This window comes from Mytilus edulis, chromosome 13, assembly GCF_963676685.1.
Source record: "Mytilus edulis chromosome 13, xbMytEdul2.2, whole genome shotgun sequence".
NCBI classification, from domain to species: domain Eukaryota; kingdom Metazoa; phylum Mollusca; class Bivalvia; order Mytilida; family Mytilidae; genus Mytilus; species Mytilus edulis.
The window spans coordinates 63,064,903-63,085,079 of record NC_092356.1 but is presented as its reverse complement, the minus strand read 5'-3'; the positions used below and the strand labels follow the sequence as shown (position 1 = coordinate 63,085,079).

Sequence of the window (20,177 nt, the reverse complement as noted above, 5' to 3'; positions counted from 1 at the left end):
AGCATCAGAATTAATCCAGATCCTGCTTCATTAGGGACACTTGTCGCGTTATATGAATCTCTCTTTTTTTCATTTTTATTTTGAAATTGTAATTTTCATCGAAGTGAGCGAATAATTATATAGAAATTTAGAATTTTCAAATCGTATGATTATTCCATTTTTAATCTAAACCAATGAATATGTTGATTTTGTAGGAGTTAGAAGGATTTCAAGACAAACAAAAAACATTTTTTATGAATAGCCTTATTTTCTTTAATATTTCACATACTTAAATAAGCGCTATTACATAACTGAGAAGTTATAAAGATTATATTTTAATCTCATTACCATTAAAACCAATTATGTTTTGTGCATCTCAACATTCTAATTTAAGAATTATTTGTATAGTCTACGTCGTATTTAAAGACGTCTTTTAATATGTATATTGTAACTGAGCCAAACCGATGTCGAAGAAATGAACATGATGGAATTATAAAACACTGTAAAATGTTATTGCAGACTTTCAATTATTCATAGTTAATTGCCAACACAAATAAACGAACACACAATCGTACGGAAATGTCTTCAACTAATGTAACTATTTCATGCTTGAATTTTTAAAATTTGGAATCTTTTTTTCTAATGAATAGATACGAATTTCACTGTTTTCTTTCTATATATACAGAACATATTTATTTCATTGGTTTCTAAATATAATAGTTACTGACAAAAGTATTGGTCGTTTAATTTACAGCAATTACTTTATGGTCAAAACTTTTCTAAATACGATGCATTCATGTCAACATTTTTTAAAAATTTACATTCTAAAATAATTTTTGCAGGTACTCTGAGATAAAGAAATTGGTCATGGTTTCACCATGTGAGGAAACCACTTAACACGCAAGATACACGGCAACGTTCAGTTGGAACGGAAACTTTTAATCCGATACATCTTGTAGAGAACTCTGAGGTAGAGAAAGTGCCACGCTCTCTGTGCGCTTTTTATAGAATTCTTTTTAATAACTTTTTGGGTTTCGTAGGTAGGCTTGTACAGGGCTGTTGCAATGTTTATTTCTATCAAAAATACACCTTTTTGAGTGACGATTAAATCCTACCGCATCTCCATCATCAAGTAAATTTCAATAAGTATATGGATAATTGTAAACAAAATGCGTGAAAACTGGAAAAAGTGAATTTCATGTAAGGTCATGTACAATCATTTTGCTCTGCGATATTTCAAATAGTTATAGCAACTAGAGGCTTTAAAGAGCCTGTGTCGCTCACCTTAGTCTATGTGCATATTAAACAAAGGACACAGATGGATTCATGACAAAAATTGACTATAAAGGACAATAACTCCTTAGGGGGTCAATTGACCATTTCGGTCATGTTGACTTATTTGTAAATCTTACTTTGCTGAACATTATTGCTGTTTACAGTTTATCTCTATCTATAATAATATTCAAGATGATAACCATGATAACCAAAAACAGCAAAATTTCCTTAAAATTACCAATTCAGGGGCAGCAACCCAACAACAGGTTGTCGATTCATCTGAAAATTTCAGGGCAGATAGATCTTGACCTGATAAACAATTTTACCCCCATGTCAGATTTGCTCTAAATGCTTTGGTTTTTGAGTTATAAGCCAAAAACTGCATTTTACCTCTATGTTCTATTTTTTAGATGTGGCGGCCATCTTGATTTGATGGCCGGGTCACCGGACACATTTTTTAAACTAGATACCCAAAAGATATGTGTGGCCAAGTTTGGATTAATTTGGCCCAGTAGTTTCAGAGGAGAAGATTTTTGTAAAAGATTACTAAGATTTACGAAAAAATGGTTAAAAATTGACTATAAAGGGCAATAACTCCTTAATGGGTCAACTGACCATTTTGGTCATTTTTGACTTATTTGTAAATCTTACTTTCCTGAACATTATTGCTGTTTACCGTTTATCTTTATCTATAATTATATTCAAGATAATAACCAAAAACAGCAAAATTTCCTTAAAATTACCAATTCAGGGGCAGCAACCCAACAACGGGTTGTCCGATTCATCTGAAAATTTCAGTGCAGATAAATCTTGACCTGATAAACAAATTTACACCCATGGAGATTTGTTCTAAATGCTTTGATTTTTGAGTTATAAGCCAAAAACTGCATTTTACCCCTATGTTCTATTTTTAGCCGTGGCGGCCATCTCGATTTGATGGACGGGTCACCTGACAATTTTTTAAACTTGATACCCCAAAGATGAGTGTGGGCAAGTTTTGATAAATTTGGCCCAGTAGTTTCAGAGGAGAAGATTTTTGTAAAAGATTACTAAGATTTACGAAAAATGGTTAAACATTGACTATAAAGGGCAATAACTCCTAAAGGGGTGAACTGACCGTTTCGGTCATGTTGACTTATTTGTAAACCTTACTTTGCTAAATATTATTGCTGTTTACAGTTTATCTCTATCTATAATAATATTCACGATAATAACCAAAAACAGCAAAATTTCCTTAAAATTACCAATTCAGGGGCAGCAACCCAACAACAGATTGTCCGATTCATCTGAAAATTTCAGGGCAGATAGTTCTTGACCTGATAAACAATTTTACCCCCATGTCAGATTTGTTCTAAATGCTTTGGTTTTTGAGTTATAAGCCAAAAACTGCATTTTACCCCTATGTTCTATTTTTAGCCAAGGCGGCCATCTTGGTTTGTTGGCCGGGTCACCGCACACATTTTTTAAACTAGATACCCAAATGATGATTGTGGCCAAGTTTTATTTAATTTGGCCAAGCAGTTTCAGAGGAGAAGATTTTTGTAAAAGTTTACGACGACGGACGACGGACGCAAAGAGATGGGAAAAGCTCACTTGGCCCTTTGGGCCAGGTGAGCTAATAATAATGGTTCTTGGCGTGAAGAGGAGTTCTCTATTCGGATTGAACGTCCCCATTACGATGTGACAGGACTGAGTATTTAAAAAATCACGCACAGCAAAATATAAAACAAACAAAAAAACCGCTCCCTCAACACTCATTTTTGATTAAGAAAAATATTTTAAAAAGCTTCCATCTAAGTGCCTGTATTTAAGGTGTTACCTTATTTGAATCTTCTTCACTTCTAAATGATGTATCCATTTCGAAAACTACTGCCTTTGAAAATTAAATGTTTTTTTTTTTACAAAGTTCAATCTTACCTCATCATCGGACAGCCACTTTCCGTCATCATCGTCAAAATCGACATCATAAACTACTTTTCCTAGAGAAACTCCGAATAAGACTCCAGTGACTACATTGAATGTCAACATTTTGATGAAGATAGAAGCCATTCTCCTTGTTAAAATGATCTATATGTCAGTATGCTCCCAGACAGTAGCTAACTAAGAATAACTCTCTCTTCACAAGATACATCTTTCATCACATATCTGTTTTAATTGATGGGTCAATTCGTATAGGGGCAGAGCAGCTAATCAGCTTAAACTATTGGTATACATTCGATTTATTAATGTCAATATACAACAACCTGTTAACAAGTCTTGTAATATTCTCTACACGTGCATTACACGTGGGAGATAATGAAATTCTTTAATTTGCCTGAACTATTTATAATGGGTTATACATGATAGTAGAATGGAAACATTAATCAATCAAATTTTTATCTTTCTTTGATTTTTCTGATGTTTTTTAAAACGTGATTTTGATTAAATGACAAAATTATCTGAAAACTGCTGCGTTCTATTTGATCGTAATTTGTTTCATGGGAAGAAACTTCACGAAATGGAGATTGGAAGAACTGGAAATCTAAATAAATTGAATTGAAAGCATTATTTAAACTTCAGATTTTAGAAATAATCTGATATTAAGTAACTTAGTTCTTGTGATCTTTGAAAAGGGCATATAAATTCAAAACCTAAAATTATGGCACATTTTCAAACAAAAAAAACCTTCCAAAATAACTTTACCTTTGAAAAAAAAAACTTTAAATAAATGCAAAATGTTGTTCATGTAAATGATATGATTTCCTCCAGGGAAATATCCTTTTGGTTTGCTTTGTTTGCACTGTGTCATTTGTTTTTGTTCTTAGCTCATTGTGGTTATAAATCAGGCGTGTGGGTTGCTCTTTTGAATTCTATCACATTATGTCATACCGGGCCCTTTTATAACATACTATACAGTATGAGTTTTGCTCAGTGAAGGTCGTACGTTGGTATGTTGGATTTGCTTACCCTTCCGAAGCACCTGAGATCAACCGTAGCTTTTAGTGTTGAATAGTCTTTAGTTTTCTATGTTGTGTCTTGTACTATTATTTGTCTGTTTGTCTTTTTCTTTTTTAATCATGAGGTAATCTTGACCTACATTTCTCAAATGAGTGACTGATTAAAGTTTACGTTAGAGTCCATATCTGAGATACAACTCGTAGACAAATAATATTTGTCAGTAGATTCATCTGTAATAGTCAGAATTGAGGGTTCCAATAAATGTCATCTTGACATATGGTTCATTGATGAGGAAATGAGGTGAAAGGCTGCGTTAAAGTCCATATCTGAGATGAGAAATACAAATATTATGACAGTAGATGAAACGTTGATAGTCACGTGTTTCAAAATCAAGTCTTGAAAATGAATTAGATGATATTCCATTTCATCAACTGCACTCAAAAGATATTCGATTTTATCAACTGCACAATCAAGTTATATTTTATAGCATTATCATAACTTATTGTATTGGACCAGTTTTGGCAATTGAGGATTTGAGTAGCCTAGCTGTGACAGGTCTTACTACCAGTAAGTTAACCTTCCCCAAAACAATAAATGTAATAAAGCATTGCTGAGACTCCTTGAAGATTGGAAAACAGCTTTGGATAATAATATGTACAATGTATGTGACAGCTATTCTTTCGAAAGCTTTTGACTGTTTACCACATGATATTCTTTTAAGTAAATTATCTGCCTACGATCTTTCTTCTTAATCAGTGAAATTACTTCAAAATTATCTTACAGATAGTAGGCAACAAATCAAACTTCAGGGAGTACTCAGCAGTTGGGCTGACATCCAGAAAGGGGTACCCTAAGGCTCAATCCTGGGGCCCCTATTATCTAATATTTTTATAAATGACATATTCTATTTTATTGAACATGGTACCCTATATAATTATGACGATGATAATACTCTGTCATATGCAGACATCAATTTTGAAAATCTATTATGTACACTTGAAAGAGAAGGTGTTGTTTTAATTGACTGGTTTAGTTTTAATTTTATGCAGGCAAATCCTGACAAATTCAATGCCATTGCAGTTGGAAATAACTTGCAACATTTGCAAAAAAGCCTGTTTTTAATATGTATACAGTCAGCAAAAATATCCCGTGATGAGATTGTCAAACTTTTAGGTATTGATATTGACTATCAACTTAATTTTAATCACCACATTAAAAATATTTGTCGTAAAGCATCCCAACAACTGAATGTTTTAAAGCGCATTGGCTGCTACCTTACTAAATTGACCATTTTCCACACATTTATTTTATCTAATTTTAATTTTTGTGATGGCATTTTTGCAACAAAATAACACCACCAAATTGGAAAAAATTCAGAAAAGGGCTTTACGATTTATATATGAAGACTATGTTAGTTCATATGATGAACTACTTTTACGAGCAAAGGTTCCATCACTGAAAATAAGACGTATGCGTAACATGGCTATTGAGTGTTTTAAAATTTTATATAAATTGTCACCACCTTGCTTACATGATTTAGTTGTATTGAAAGATTGTAAATATAATATTAGATATATATTCTAATATTGTAGATATACCTAGGGTCCGAACATCAACCTATGGTAAGGACTCTTAAAAAATACACAGCTGCTGTTTAATGGAATGAGCTACCTGATGATTTTAGAAAATGATTGCTAATTTTAGTCAGTTCAAAAATATTTAAAGTCATGGAATGGAAATGACTGTAAGTGCACAGTTTATGCAGACTTTTAGTTTATATTTTATGCAAATTTATTTACCATCTAGATCATACCCCATTTTTCAAATTTTTATGCTATGCATTTTGCCAGCTTTTATGCTTAGTTTACACTTGTATGCTTTTAGCTTTAATACCTAGCTTATGCTTATATCCTGCATTTAGTGCTTCATTTTTGTGCTGTGAAATTTATTGCATGTGTATTATATTATGTGTTGTATTGTTAAAAATGTCTCATATGTCGGTTAAAAGCTCATTAGAACTTATGTTTGTCTATGTTTGTATACCTTGCCGACTCTAAATAAAGCTTTTTTTTATTATTTATTATTATTTATTATTATTTATATGAACACACACACTCACCTGATTCGCTCATCCTCAAAAATATATAAAAAAAAATAATTATATCATGTATATACTTGATTCCTGACAAAAAAGTGTTTCTGTTGCATGTCATTTTTTGTGCATGATGTACATGTACTGAGTTGACAAAAGCCATATAGATTGCAAATATGCTTTTGCCCACAGGGTGCTTCTCACAATTTTTGATTATTTTTTTTTATTTCAGACTGCAGGCCAATTCTGATAACCAAAAGATGGCAATTTACAAAGAAAACAAAGAAATGTTGGACACATTTAGTAATAAACCCCATGAATGTACAGTATGTGGTAAAGGATTTAGTTCGTGTAAAATTTTAAAGGAGCACATGAAAATACATACTGGTGAACAACCCTTTGAATGTACCGTATGCTGCAAAGGTTTCAGTAGGAGTCATAATTTGAAGGATCACATAAGAACACATACTGGCGAAAAACCCCATGCATGTACAGTATGTGGTAAAAGGTGTAGAACGAGAAGTAACTTGAAGACGCACATCAGAATACATACTGGTGATAAACCCCATGAATGTACAGTATGCGGTAAAAGGTGTAGAACAAGTAGTAACTTGAAGACGCACATCAGAATACATACTGGTGATAAACCCCATGAATGTACAGTATGCGGTAAAAGGTGTAGAACAAGTAGTAACTTGAAGACGCACATCAGAATACATACTGATGATAAACCCCATGAATGTACAGTATGCGGTAAAAGGTGTAGAACGAGTAGTAACTTAAAGTTGCCCATCAGAATACATACTGGTGATAGACCCCATGAATGTACAGTATGTGGTAAAAGGTGTAGAACGAGTAGTAACTTAAAGATGCACATCAGAATACATACTGGTGATAAACCCCATGAATGTACAGTATGCGGTAAAAGGTTTAGTATGAATCATTACTTAAAGGGCCACATGAGAGTACATACAAGTGATATACCTAATGAATGTACCCTTTGTGGTAAGGGATTTAGTACACGTCGAAACTTGCGTAGACACGAGCTTATACACACTGGAGATAAACCTTATAAATGTGGAGAATGTGATAAAGAATTCATTCAAAGGGTTGACTTACAGAGACACATGAGAACGCACACTGGAGACAAACCTCATATATGTGATGTCTGTGGAAAAAGATTTATTGAGAGAAATGGCAGAGATAAACATTTAAGAACACACACAGGCGATAAACCTTATGAATGTGGTGTGTGTGGAAAAGGATTGAGTCAGAGTAATCACAGAAATGCACATTTAAGAACACACTCTTGGGATTTAACTATTGCATCTTTATGTAATGTTTGTATATTTCGTGTAGTAAAGGAATCAATCAGAGTCAGAGCAGAGATAAACATTTGTGAACATAGGACACTTGTTTCATTATGACATTTTTAAGACAAAATACAGCTGCTTACCATTTATGAAAGTATAATACCTAAAAGGTCAAAATTCTCATTTTGTATTGCCGTAAACCATACCAACAATAAATGTCACGAGAAATAAGAGAAATGTCAAATCACTGCTATAGATATAGACAACAGGAATGCACGCGTAACCGCACAAAGCATACCACACTCGTTATTTAAAGTATCAAAAACAAGAAAAGAAATACATTTCTGGCAGATCGAATATGCACACATGCTTACAACTCATTACTGAAAACCTGTTGAATAAATGTGTAGTCATTCTGTTCACTGTGCGACAAAATTTTTAATTTATTTAACATTTGAAAATTTCAAAGAAACGACAAATAGGAAGTATGTTGTCTAAGTTTAGGTGGTGTCCAAATTACAATTTACATTATTTTGTTCTTAGTAGTTTCTAAGGAAAATGTTACAATTGAACATAAAGCCGTACAGACAAGGTGTGCTACAATTGAACATAAAGCCGTACAGACAATGTATGTTCAATCAAATTATAGAACATTATTTCTTTAAAGTGAGGAGGATGAAACAAATTGAAAAAATATCATTTTTTTCAGAAATGCTTTTTAATATAAAAAGTCTAAACACAAGCAAAACTGCAATGTTCTAATTAAGTACGCATTAAAGTTGAATTAAGTAATTTTAAGTGTCTATAAGTTTCATTTCATCATAATTCTTCTTTCCTTTTCAATCTTTGTTGTTTTAATTTTTCCGCTAAATCAGGGTCAGCCATTTCCGATCTTAGATGATGTCTAGGGCCTGATGGTCTATCCATTGGCAGAACTTTCTTCGGTGGAGCTACAGGTGGTTTCCAATAATGCTTTGCACTTTTAACACATCTAAACCCTACGTTTTGTGCTGTATAGCTTGGTACAAGGCCCATTCTGTAATATATAAAAGTTCTCTTACTGTAATATGATATATACAATAATCATATTCAGTATTGGTATAAAAGATGAAAATTGCAACAAATAGATTGAAGTGTACAGTAATAATTTCAATTTATCTATTTATACTATAACAATTCTTGATGTAAGTTTTGTTGATTTTTTTAATGGGACAAACAACATTACAAACGTAAGGTTCAGGCACAATTGAAACAAAAACACCTCTGGAAATACCTTTATATATAAAAAAAGAAGTTGATGTGATTGCCTATGAGACAACTGTCCACAAGGCCAAAATGACACAGACATTAACAACTATAGGTCAACGTACGGCCCTCAACAATGAGCAAAGCCCATACTGCATAGTCAGCTATAAAAGGCCTCAATATGACAATGTAAAACAATTCAAACGAGAAAACTAACGGCCTTATTTATATTAAAAAAAAATGAACGAAAAACAAATATGTAACACATAAACAAACGACAACCACTGAATTACAGGCTCCTGACTTGGGACAGGCACATACATAAATAATGTGGCGGGGTAAAACATGTTAGCGGGATCCCAACCCTTTGCTAACTTGGCCTTGGACAGTGGTATAACAGGACAACATAACAACGAACTATAAAAATCAGTTGAAAAAGGCTTAACTCATCATATGGACAAACATACATGTTTGAAACACATTTTAATAAAAGGAATATGAGGTATGTGTTTTGGTCCCATTCCAGGAAAATGTTTTCTATTGGTAAGCGTTGGTTGCTGTGTGCCATTTCTTTTGGGTTTTTATGTAGTACTGCTGATTTCTTCATGAAAAGTCAAGATTATCTTTTCATTATATTTATCGTTGACGCATATCAAACAATAGTTACAGCTTGCAGTGTGGTTTGAGTGTTTGTTTGTAATAGAAACAGCATTATCCAATTGATTGATGCCTCCCGATCATACTGAACATCTACACACAATTCCGTAAATTATCCACGGCAGTAGCTAGAATTAAAAGAGACTAGGGAGAATGTTGCATGAATTAAAGTACATACAATAAGAATGAAACATGTTCAATGGATTTGTATCTTGGATTTTACCTTTGGGCAACTCTAACTATGCTGTTAGATCTACCATCTCTAGTATCCACAAAGGAGCAACCTTTGACAACATACATCCGATCTTGTACGTGTCTAGGTACTACTCGTTCATAATATCTAGTGTCTGTCCACTCCCATACATTGCCTTGCATATCATATAATCCTGAGAAATACATAAAGTTAAAAAAAATATGCTTTCATCGTGCAGATTATAAAATATTATGAATTCATATAAACGTGAAATGAAAGTATTTATCTTGAGTTATTAAAAGAACCGTTCAAGAAACATTCTGCAATTTTGTAAAGTATTTTCCTTCAATTATTGAGATTTTTATTGTTATAGATCACTTGTATTTTCTTTGGGCATTTTAACCTGTGTCGTCAACGATTAAAGTGCGTTAGGTAACCTCCTGAATCTGTCATTCCGTCAAAAAGACCTTAAGTAAAAAAAAAGTGCCCGGCATTCCGTCAAAAAGACATTGGATAGAAAACTTTTGCCGATCATTCACTCAAAAAGACCTTGGGTAGAAAAATTTTCCCCGTTAATACGTCAAAAAGACATTAGGTAGAAAATAATGCCCGTTAAAATATGTCTAAAAGACCTTTAGGAGAAAACTTTTGCACGTCATTCCATCAAATGACCTTGGGTAGAAAACTTTGCCCGTCAATACGTCAAAAAGATCACTTGTATTTTCTTTGGGCATTTTAACCTGTGTCGTCCAGGATTAAAGTGTGTAAGGTTACCACTTGAATTTGTCATTCCGTCAAAAAGACCTTAGGTAAACAAACTTTTGCCCATCACTCCGTCAAAAAGACCTTGGGTTGGAAACGTTTGCTCACCATGTAACGTCAAAAAGACCTTAACTGCAAAACGTCAAAAAGACCTTGGTTAGAAAACTTTTGCACGTCATTCTGTCAAAAAAAACGTTGGGTAGAAAACATTGCCCGTCAATACGTCAAAAAGACTTAGGGTGAAAACTTTCGCCCAACTTTTCTTCCAGTTTTTTTGGGAGCTTCACAAATATCATATTGAGCCGTATCGTGTAATACTAATACACTGTATTTGTTTTTATCATATATAAAGTATTGTTGTTTTTATTTGCCTAATTCTTTCCTTTCTCAAGTTCTATTCTTGTTAGAAGTTACGAAGTCTATGAAGTTAGCTTTGATTCTTGTGTATAGTATGACGTCCATTATCACTGCACTAGTATGCATATTTATTTAGGGGCCAGCTGAAGTGCGGGAGTTTCTCTGTACATTGAAGACCCATTGGTGGCCTTCGCCTGTTGTCTGCTCTATGGTCGGGTTATTGTCGCTTTGACACATTCCTCATTTCCATTCTCATTTTTTTTTACTTTTTTGGCATACCTACCAAAATCATTTTGTGCAGAAAATGCATGAACAGGACTCAATCCTTCCCACTTGTCTGCTTTCGTATTTCCATTTGGAAACTTTCCCTGCAACATAAACGAATAGCGTATTATAACATGTACGTGGAATATAGTTTTCTGTTCAAAAGACATGGTTAGCTAGTGCCTCGTATTTTAAAATCAAATTACGTTTATAATTAAAAGCAATCCATTGGTGCCTATTTTGATACCTTGGGTGTAGACTATTGATCAAAGATAAAGTCATCCTTTCTTTATATATCATAGTTACAATATACCGCAGAAAAGAATAAGCAAAATACTGTGTATTTAATCTTTATTTCAGCATAATTCTTCTTCTGTTTCTCTTTCGAGTTATTTCCCATTTCCTATTACTAAAATGTTTGTGCGTTTTGACAATAAAAGTATTTCAAAATTTATGGTATCGTTTAAATCATTAAATTAAAATAAGATAAAAACCGAAATCCAAACCGGGATCATAATGATTTGATCGGCTTTAATACGGGTTTTGTTTCTCTCTCTCAAATCACAGGTGGGTTGAGATGTATTCTAGTTGTTTTACCCCTATCTGCTACCATCGTTCATGATTCAATCATGATTGATATTGGTATGCCTGGAATTCTCTCGCCCAGTAATAGAATAGAACGCCAGTTTTTCTGCGACTTAGTACTGCAATGTCTATCCGTTGATATGAAATTATATTTTACCTGCCACAAATTAGCTCTGTTCTTTTGATATCTGTCTCCCCAAGGATAATCTTTTGCTGAAAAACAAAAGCATAAAAATATAACTGAGCTCCCTTAGTCAACTTTCAAGTGATAATAATTGTTATACGTTTAAGAGTTTACACACATAGGTTTCACAACGGACGTATTTACACCCAATGCTTTCTATCCAAACTTTTTTCTTTAATGTTTGCAGTTATTATAAAATGATACATTTGTTACAAGATTCAAATACACCTAAGTGATTCATCAAATGTTAAACACAATATTATCAAATATTGAATGAACGAATTGCGTTTTGATTAAGATAACGATCTTTAAGTGTGAGCGAGAGGTATATGGTGTGTCGCTTCACTTTCTTCAAACTGTATAAATCAAAATCTGAAAAGGAATCGAATAACCTATCAATATGTTAACTTCATTTCGTTCCTCATCTTATGTATTCTGACTTACATTACCATTTTTAAATTCTAGATTATATTTTTTAATTTCTTCATCCTTAGTGAGTAATTTAAAATATGAATGTATACCATAATAGCCTCCACGTGCTGCAAACTCCCATTCCACTTCCAGTGGTATACGTTTCTTATAATGTTCACAGAAAGCTTTGGCATCATGGTAACTAACATGTACAACAGGATAATCCAGGCGATCTAAGATGGTGGAATTAGGACCTTCTGGCTAGAAATTAAAAAATTATATTGTCCATTACCGTTTTCACACAATCAACGTATTTTGTAAAAAAAAATATGTTTCATTATTTGGTAGTTTTCTCAATAAATCACGCTATTGTTAGTAGCAATATAGATCATACCAATTACAGGGCTTGTATGTGTCTATTGAAGAACAAATGTATAGTCTTCCAATGTTTATAGAGTTGATATTTATAGTTTGTGATTATCAAAATCAACAGGACCTCTACTGTACAAGCTAAGTTAACTATTTTAGTAAGAAGAAGGTGGTTTTTTTTTAAATTTTATATGATATTTATTGTGTCTGCTGTATTTAATCATGTTACTTTGATCGTACGACATTCTCAATTTAAAATACGTCTCTGTCTTTAATAAAGTATATTCACTTTGTTTTGTATATAAGCATTGTTCATAGTTATCCGTGTTTAATCTTTGTTGGTATTGTATTGCATATTAAGTAAACATTAATAGTTTAAATATCTGTTAATTTTGTTAATGAATGATTATGTCATTGACAGAAATTCAAACAACACAAAAAGAAGATTGCGTGTGCTCAATTGTATTCATAATAGAATACAATTGCATGTTATCTTTTCTTATCTTGTTTCTTACCTTATCCCACTGCGCGCCTTTGACCTCAACCCATGGAGCATCTTTAAATTGTGCAACTTCAGTTCCGTTTACAAATGGTCTCAGTACATATGACCAATTTTGAGTTTCTGCATCAGTTTTGTATCCGGATCTTAATTGTTTAAATTTCCTGATTAAATAAAATTATCTATGCTAATTAAGACAAGAAAATAAAAAAATAAAAAGACGCAGAAAATTAATGACTGTACAGGAGAAGGCGCGCAAAAATATTTTTTTCAATAAGATAACATTACATACATGTACGACAATGGAAGGCACACACATAAACCTCTCTTTAAGACAAAAGATAAAACTTGGTGACCAAACGCAACGTAAAACATTAAACTGGGATATGCATAAGAGACAATGGAAGCAAACGGCATAACAATGAAAATGCAAGACTAGGTATACATATAAGGTACCGCAAAAGGAAACACGACACATAGATCTGTAACTTAAAGACCTAGCCGAAAAATTACAAAATCGGAAACACTTGTTTGTAGAAAGTATATAAACACGTATAGGCCTTAGTTAAAATAAGTAAAATCGGTTGTTAGCTAGTTTATGTTGGTTAGGATATCATTGTTGTTTGGTTCGAAAATTACATGATAGGATACCACAAAATCAAAAGTTACATTAGAATTTGTTGTAATCATATATATTGTGGCCCTGGGTTGTGTTTTGTTTGCACTTTGGTCAGGTTGTTGTCTCTTTGACTCACTCCCCGTTTCAATGCTTAATTTTCACTAATAGAAATGACAACTTACCAGAACTGTGCATTTGTAACGGGATATACATCAATATAGAATGGCTTCACCTCTGCTACCTCTACCGGATATTCTCCCGTCTCCGATTTCGGATCATTTATTCCTTTAAGAAATTTACCTCCTTCTAAAACTTTCATTAAGTTGTATCTCTCATAATGATCAATCACTGAAAAGAAATTTAAATCACTGTTAAAAAATTCGAATAGAAGCACTTAGGAATAAATCGATAATGGCTGTCACATTCTAACTAAGTACAAGCGATTCAAAGAGAAAATAAGTTTGAACTCTTTATCAAAGAGACAACCCTTAGTGTTTCGAAAAGATGAATAGATAAACATTTACTACAGTTAATTTAAAGAAAATTAACATTTTATCCTTCGCTCATAACAATAAGAAATGTGACCATATTTCTATAAAGGTGTGAAAAAAAACTTTTTTGTCAAGCTTTCAGAATTATAGTAACTGATTGTAAACCGAAACTTCTTCTTAAATTGCTAACGCTGCTATCAATTACAAGAACATTTGACAAAAAAATATACAGTCCACGAACGTACCATACGTACACCTAAATCAATCTTAATGATCGTGTTGCCCAAACTTTGTTATTTAGTCTTAAAGATGAAGGTTAACCGTGTGCAAAATAAGCCGATATTAGGATGAAGGCCGGGAGATATTTTAAGCTTATTTTAAATATAGTTTTTGTCAAGATACTCTGATGTGAAGTGATCGTGACACTACATAGCCCTATACGTGATTTTCTGTTGGTGTTTGATTTAGCCATTTGATTAGGGACTTTCCGTTTTTAACTCACCTGGCCCAAAGGGCCAAGTGAGCTTTACTCATCAATTGGCGTCCGTCGTCCGTCGTCGTCGTCCGTCGTCCGTCGTCGTCGTCGTCGTCCGTCGTTAGCTTTTACAAAAATCTTCTCCTCTGAAACTACTGGGCCAAATTTTACCAAACTTGGCCACAATCGTCATTGGGGTATCTAGTTTAAAAAATGTGTCAGGTGACCCGGTCAACCAACCAAGATGGCCACCCGGGCTAAAAATAGAACATAGGGGTAAAATGCGGTTTTTGGCTTTTAGTCAAAAATCAAAGCATTTAGAGCAAATCCGACATGGAGTTAAATCGTTCATCAGGTCAAGATCTATCTGCCCTGAAATTTTCAGATGAATCGGACAACCCGTTGTTGGGTTGCTGCCCCTGAATTGGTAATTTTATGGAAATTTTACTGTTTTTGGTTATTATCTTGAATATTATTATAGATAGAGATAAACTGTAAACAGCAATAATGTTCAGCTAAGTAAGATTCACAAATAAGTCAATTGACCCCTTTAGAAGTTATTGCCCTTTATTGTCAATTTTTAACCATTTTTCGTAAATCTTAGTAATCTTTTACAAAAACCTTCTCCTCTAAAACTACTGGGCCAAATTAATCTAAACTTGTCCACAATCATCATTGGGGTATCTAGTTTGAAAAATGTGTCCGATGACCCGGCCATTTAACCAAAATGACCGCCACAGCTAAATATAAAACATAGGGGTAAAATGCAGACTTATAACTTAAAAACCAAAGCATTTAGAGCAAATCTGACGAGGGTAAAATTGTTCATTAGGGAAGATCTATCTGGCCTTAAATTTTCAGATGAATCGGACAACCCGTTGTTGGGTTGCTGTCCCTAAATTGATAATGTAAGGAAATTTTGCTGTTTTTGGTTATTATCTTGAATACTATTATAGACAGAGATAACCTGTAAAAAGCAATAATGTTCAGCAAAGTAAGATTTACAAATAAGTCAACATGACTGAAATGTTCAATTGACCACCTAAGGAGTTAATGTCCTTTATAGTCAATTTTTAACAATTTTCATTGGGTCAAGTTCATTATAGATAGAGATAATTGTAAGCAGCAAGAATATTCAGTAAAGTAAGATGTATAAACACATCACAATCGCCAAAACACAATTTTGTAATGAATCCATCTGTTTCTTTTGTTTAATATTCACATATATACCAAGGTGAGCGACACAGGCTCTTTAGAGCCTCTAGTTTATTTTTCTCGGAAGTTTTTTATTTTTGTTATTTAACTTTCTTTCCCTTTAATAACGAAAGTTTCACAATGTATATGACCTTGTTCTGCATCATTAGCTGAGTATATGATGTGATCTTGACAATATATGTCTCTATACGAAGCTTAGAACTGGAAGTGACTATGTATGCATACATCTTACACAGTCACACGGGCAAATTATCTTTACATTGTATATGACCTTGATCTGCATTTTTAAAGTATGTCATAAGATAAGTAATGTTCAGTGTTTTTTTCTTACATTTAATTAAGTTCATGTTGCCCTCGCTTTGCAATTGACATCAGCACTAACAGCTGGGCAATGTACCAGGTACATCATTAACTGTCTTCTAGTTTGACCATTGAATATGAGCATATATTATGCCCGTTTCTGTAGCTTTATTTTTTTTGGTCATATTTGAATATTCTATATAAAAATAAAGATATGATAGCCCAAGAAAAAAACACCCAAGACCATAGAACAAGTATGCCTGTTTGTAAAAAATTTTGGTCGACTGAAGTCCTTGAAAAACTCATATCGTATAGTAAGTCTATAGATGACCTCGCGGGTGGATAATACAGTTAATCTATATTATTTTGAATATATTATAGTTCTGATTCAGGTAAAATGTATTCTGCTCTCTGTCATCTACTGAAAACTGTTTAATTTTTTGAAGACAAAGTTCTGTTGTATATGTTCTGTGCATATACTTTTAAATAAATAAAATCGTTATTATACTTAAATTATGTCGACTACATGATCAATTAAATATATATAATAGAGATGCAAAGCTGTGCTTAATTCAATTGTATAACAGCGTATCAAACTACTACAAAGACCTTGTTTAATATAGTTCAATGTATTGGGATATTGACAGACTTATTGCATTATACGTAAAGGTAAAGCTATTGTGTTGTACATGCAATTGTCTCCATATTAATGTTAAAGTAAAAGCATAACTTTTCACAACATTAGAGATTTTTAACCCCTACACCCCCATCCCAAACCTCCTTTCAAACAAACACATACAAATACAGACTAGATTAAGGTGGACAGTATTAATAATAGTATCCTATCGTTCAGTTACATGGTGTGTAAGTGACCTAATATACATGGGGTCAGTAAATTCCATATGGGGTGAGAGCGAAGCTCGAATCACCATATGTAATTTACTGACCCCATATATATCGTTTTAGGTCACTAGCACACCCTGTGACGAATGTATCTTACCGACTATCTTCACAAGTGGTATTTAGACAAAGGCCTATAAAGGTGATATAATTGACCGCAATTCTTAGTTTTAAAATCTTTAATAATCTACTTCCATTTGTCTATACTAAAAACAAATGCTAACAATAACAACGTGTTAGCTTTATATTTGTTTTATAAATTTACATGTTTCAATCGTTTATTATCAGTTTCCTCGTTTGTTTAAACCATTCAGATGTCATTTTTGTTTTGAAAGGGATGTATAACTCCTTACTAACCCCATACGGTTGCTAACCCTATATGGTAACTAACCATGTATTTTTTTAGGACACCCCATATTAAATATATATAGTCGCCACGTGTAGTCGATTAACCAATCATATATCCATAAATCTATAGAAAGTAAGGTAATTTAATATACATGTATTAAAATGTATAACTGATATTCTTTCATTTTTGCAAAACAAGTACATTTGTTCTTTTTACAATTTTATTCGTTGGTTTAATGTATTTTTTTAGCACGACCGGAAATGAGACAAAAATTGTCTTCACTTTGGCTACATGGGTATGAAAATGTATATAATATATGACAAAAAGTTTAACTGTCATATACAATAAAATGTTCAATTAATGGTTATGTTTAAGGTTCCTGTAACGCAGGCGCAGTAAACTCCTTTTCAGAACAGAACAACCTTTCTGAACTGCACCAGATACTCTAGTTTTAGCGAATATGATGCTTGAGAGAACTATCTGACGAACTGGAAAAAAGATTTACGATTACAACGAATAATGTAATAATTTCCAATCATGCATTTTAATGTGTACTATGAAATATATACATGATATAGTATGATTTTGTTTTAACATAGAAAAAACATCCTTAAATAGTTAGACTTACCGTTTTTTAAATCCAATGATAAAATTATAATAATTTTATAATATAAAAGTAAGATAAAAACTAAATTAAAATAGATATTCGCCATGTTGTATGGGACGGAAAATATGGTCAATGATGACACCGGCTGTTGCACATCACCTAACCACGTGGACGTATAGACTACGGATAATAGTATTGACGTTCTAATGGTATAACAAGAGTTTACACGTTTCTTTATAAATTTATTGATTCATTTATTTGATTTTTCAACAGTATCAATAAAAGTTTGTCAATAAAATGTTCATAAGTAATACGCTGATGCATCGTACAGATCGACGGAAAAAGAAAATTCCTGAAATATATAAATAAAAAGATAATTTAAGTTAGCTGTATTTGTTAGAACCTTTCAAAATGTTAAGTCCTCAATGCTCTCCATTATCAAGCATTTCATTTGATTGATAGGCAAATAAGTACACTACAGTTTCTTTTAAAAGAATAAATGTTTCGCGTCAAAGTCTAATGATCATTTCTGCAAATAAATAGTTTACCGTATGTGATACCTAGCTAACAGTCTTAGTTAACGCATTTATAATCTAGAAATTACCACAGTTTAGACATCTGATATGTTGAAATTGGCAGTACATGATTTATTGTATTAATCAAAATTTTTAAACAGGTACCAAATAATGTGTTTTAAGAATCATTATTTTCAAATATACCATTTAAGGGGAGATAACTCTTTTAGTTGAAAAATATATACTGAACTGGTGGGGGACATTTTAAATTTTAACTTGTAGCAAGAAACCAAGTTCGGTGACACCATTTTTTCTTTTTATTTTCTGAAACATCTTATTAAACGTATCTTCTCACAATATATTTCGAAATTTTGACTCATAGATTTCTTTTTATGCACACTCATGTGTTTTTTTAATGAACAATCTAACCAAATTTAGGCAATTTTCAATAACTCATAGCTTGGAAAAAGCACGGTGACCCATTCGTTTTATCATATTTAAAAAAAAAATACCATGGTAGAATATTCATTTTAGCAAGGTTTAAGAAAATTCTACCTCAAGAATTATATACCTATAATCTACCTTAAATAAGAAGTTATTAATTACTTGTTTAGTTTAATCGTCGAGAACGTTAATGAGTGCCCCACCTATAAAGTCCTACGATGACATATTAAAATTAAACACTGTTTACTTCCCTTTATACTATCTGGTGCTTGATTTGTACATTGGAATTAGAGTTGCACTGATTCATAATTAGTAGTCATGGCATCATCCTTCCTTTGTTTTTGCTATTGACAGTTTCTATAAATGAGAGGCGAAAGATATCTAAAGGATATTTAAATTCATAAGTCGAAAATAAAGTTACAACGCCGTGATGACTTATAAAGGAAAAGCAAGACCAACAGACTTAAAATATTACACAAATCTCAACATGAAACTTGTTATAAAATAACAAAAATATCGAACTCCAAGAAACTGAGATCGCCTTATCAAATTGCTCGATAACTGTAATTTACCTGACTTTGAGTTTATGTGCATTTCCTTAATACAGAAAATGTTCGATTAAACCTGGTTTAAAAGCTAACCTTCTCACTATGATAGTCGCATAAAATTCTATCATATTGACAATAATGTGCCAGAAAAACAAACAGACATAAAAGGTAAAACATGTCAGAAATAGGGGTATAACAATGTGATATAGTCTTAATAAAAACAAACAAATATGTCAACAAAGAAAAAAAAATGATTATAGAAAAGTTAAAAGAAATTTAACAAAAATGAAAGACAAGAATTAAAAAAATGACCACATCACAACAATAATATTGCAAGATTCATAAGTACGCAATTAAGATAATAAACAGTACCAATAATCTATACTTCAAGACAATCATGTATTATTTGTGAAGTTGATACGGTATATTTATAAACTGATGACGTTTTATAAAGTCTTGCTATCAGCTTCATGCTCTGGAATACCGAATGAGATGGTAAAAATGTATGTGTCATATGCAGGTGAAGTTTGTAAATTGGAACTAAGGTGGGAAAATTTATACTTTCAAAATTAAAATCGTCTCTTTGGGCATA

The 20,177-nt window shown here is 32.5% G+C and overlaps 3 protein-coding genes across 3 annotated transcripts in view; 1 reads left to right on the top strand and 2 right to left on the bottom strand.

The window, feature by feature from the left end:
- LOC139499895 (WAP four-disulfide core domain protein 1-like) overlaps window positions 1–3,524 on the bottom strand; it is a 56,951-nt gene extending 53,427 nt beyond the window's left edge. Inside the window, exon 1 of the mRNA XM_071288525.1 lies at window positions 3,172–3,524. Coding sequence (XP_071144626.1) covers window positions 3,172–3,303 — 132 coding nt within the window. The 5' untranslated portion in view covers window positions 3,304–3,524. The remainder of the gene's footprint in view (window positions 1–3,171) is intronic.
- Window positions 3,525–6,543: 3,019 nt separating this feature from the next.
- LOC139500457 (zinc finger protein ZFP2-like) lies at window positions 6,544–7,710 on the top strand. The gene has a single exon (XM_071289195.1). It carries the CDS (start codon window positions 6,544–6,546, stop codon window positions 7,708–7,710), a length of 1,167 nt encoding a protein of 388 aa, XP_071145296.1.
- A 585-nt stretch (window positions 7,711–8,295) lies between these two features.
- On the bottom strand, window positions 8,296–18,286 carry LOC139502173 (inactive C-alpha-formylglycine-generating enzyme 2-like). Its single transcript, XM_071291554.1, has 8 exons — window positions 18,100–18,286; window positions 13,924–14,089; window positions 13,139–13,286; window positions 12,365–12,515; window positions 11,817–11,872; window positions 11,094–11,178; window positions 9,722–9,884; window positions 8,296–8,632 (listed from the first exon to the last, which is right to left on the bottom strand). The coding sequence occupies exons 1-8, from the start codon at window positions 18,182–18,184 to the stop codon at window positions 8,416–8,418; spliced, it is 1,071 nt and encodes a 356-aa protein (XP_071147655.1). The 5' UTR covers window positions 18,185–18,286; the 3' UTR covers window positions 8,296–8,415.
- Window positions 18,287–20,177: the final 1,891 nt, after the last annotated feature.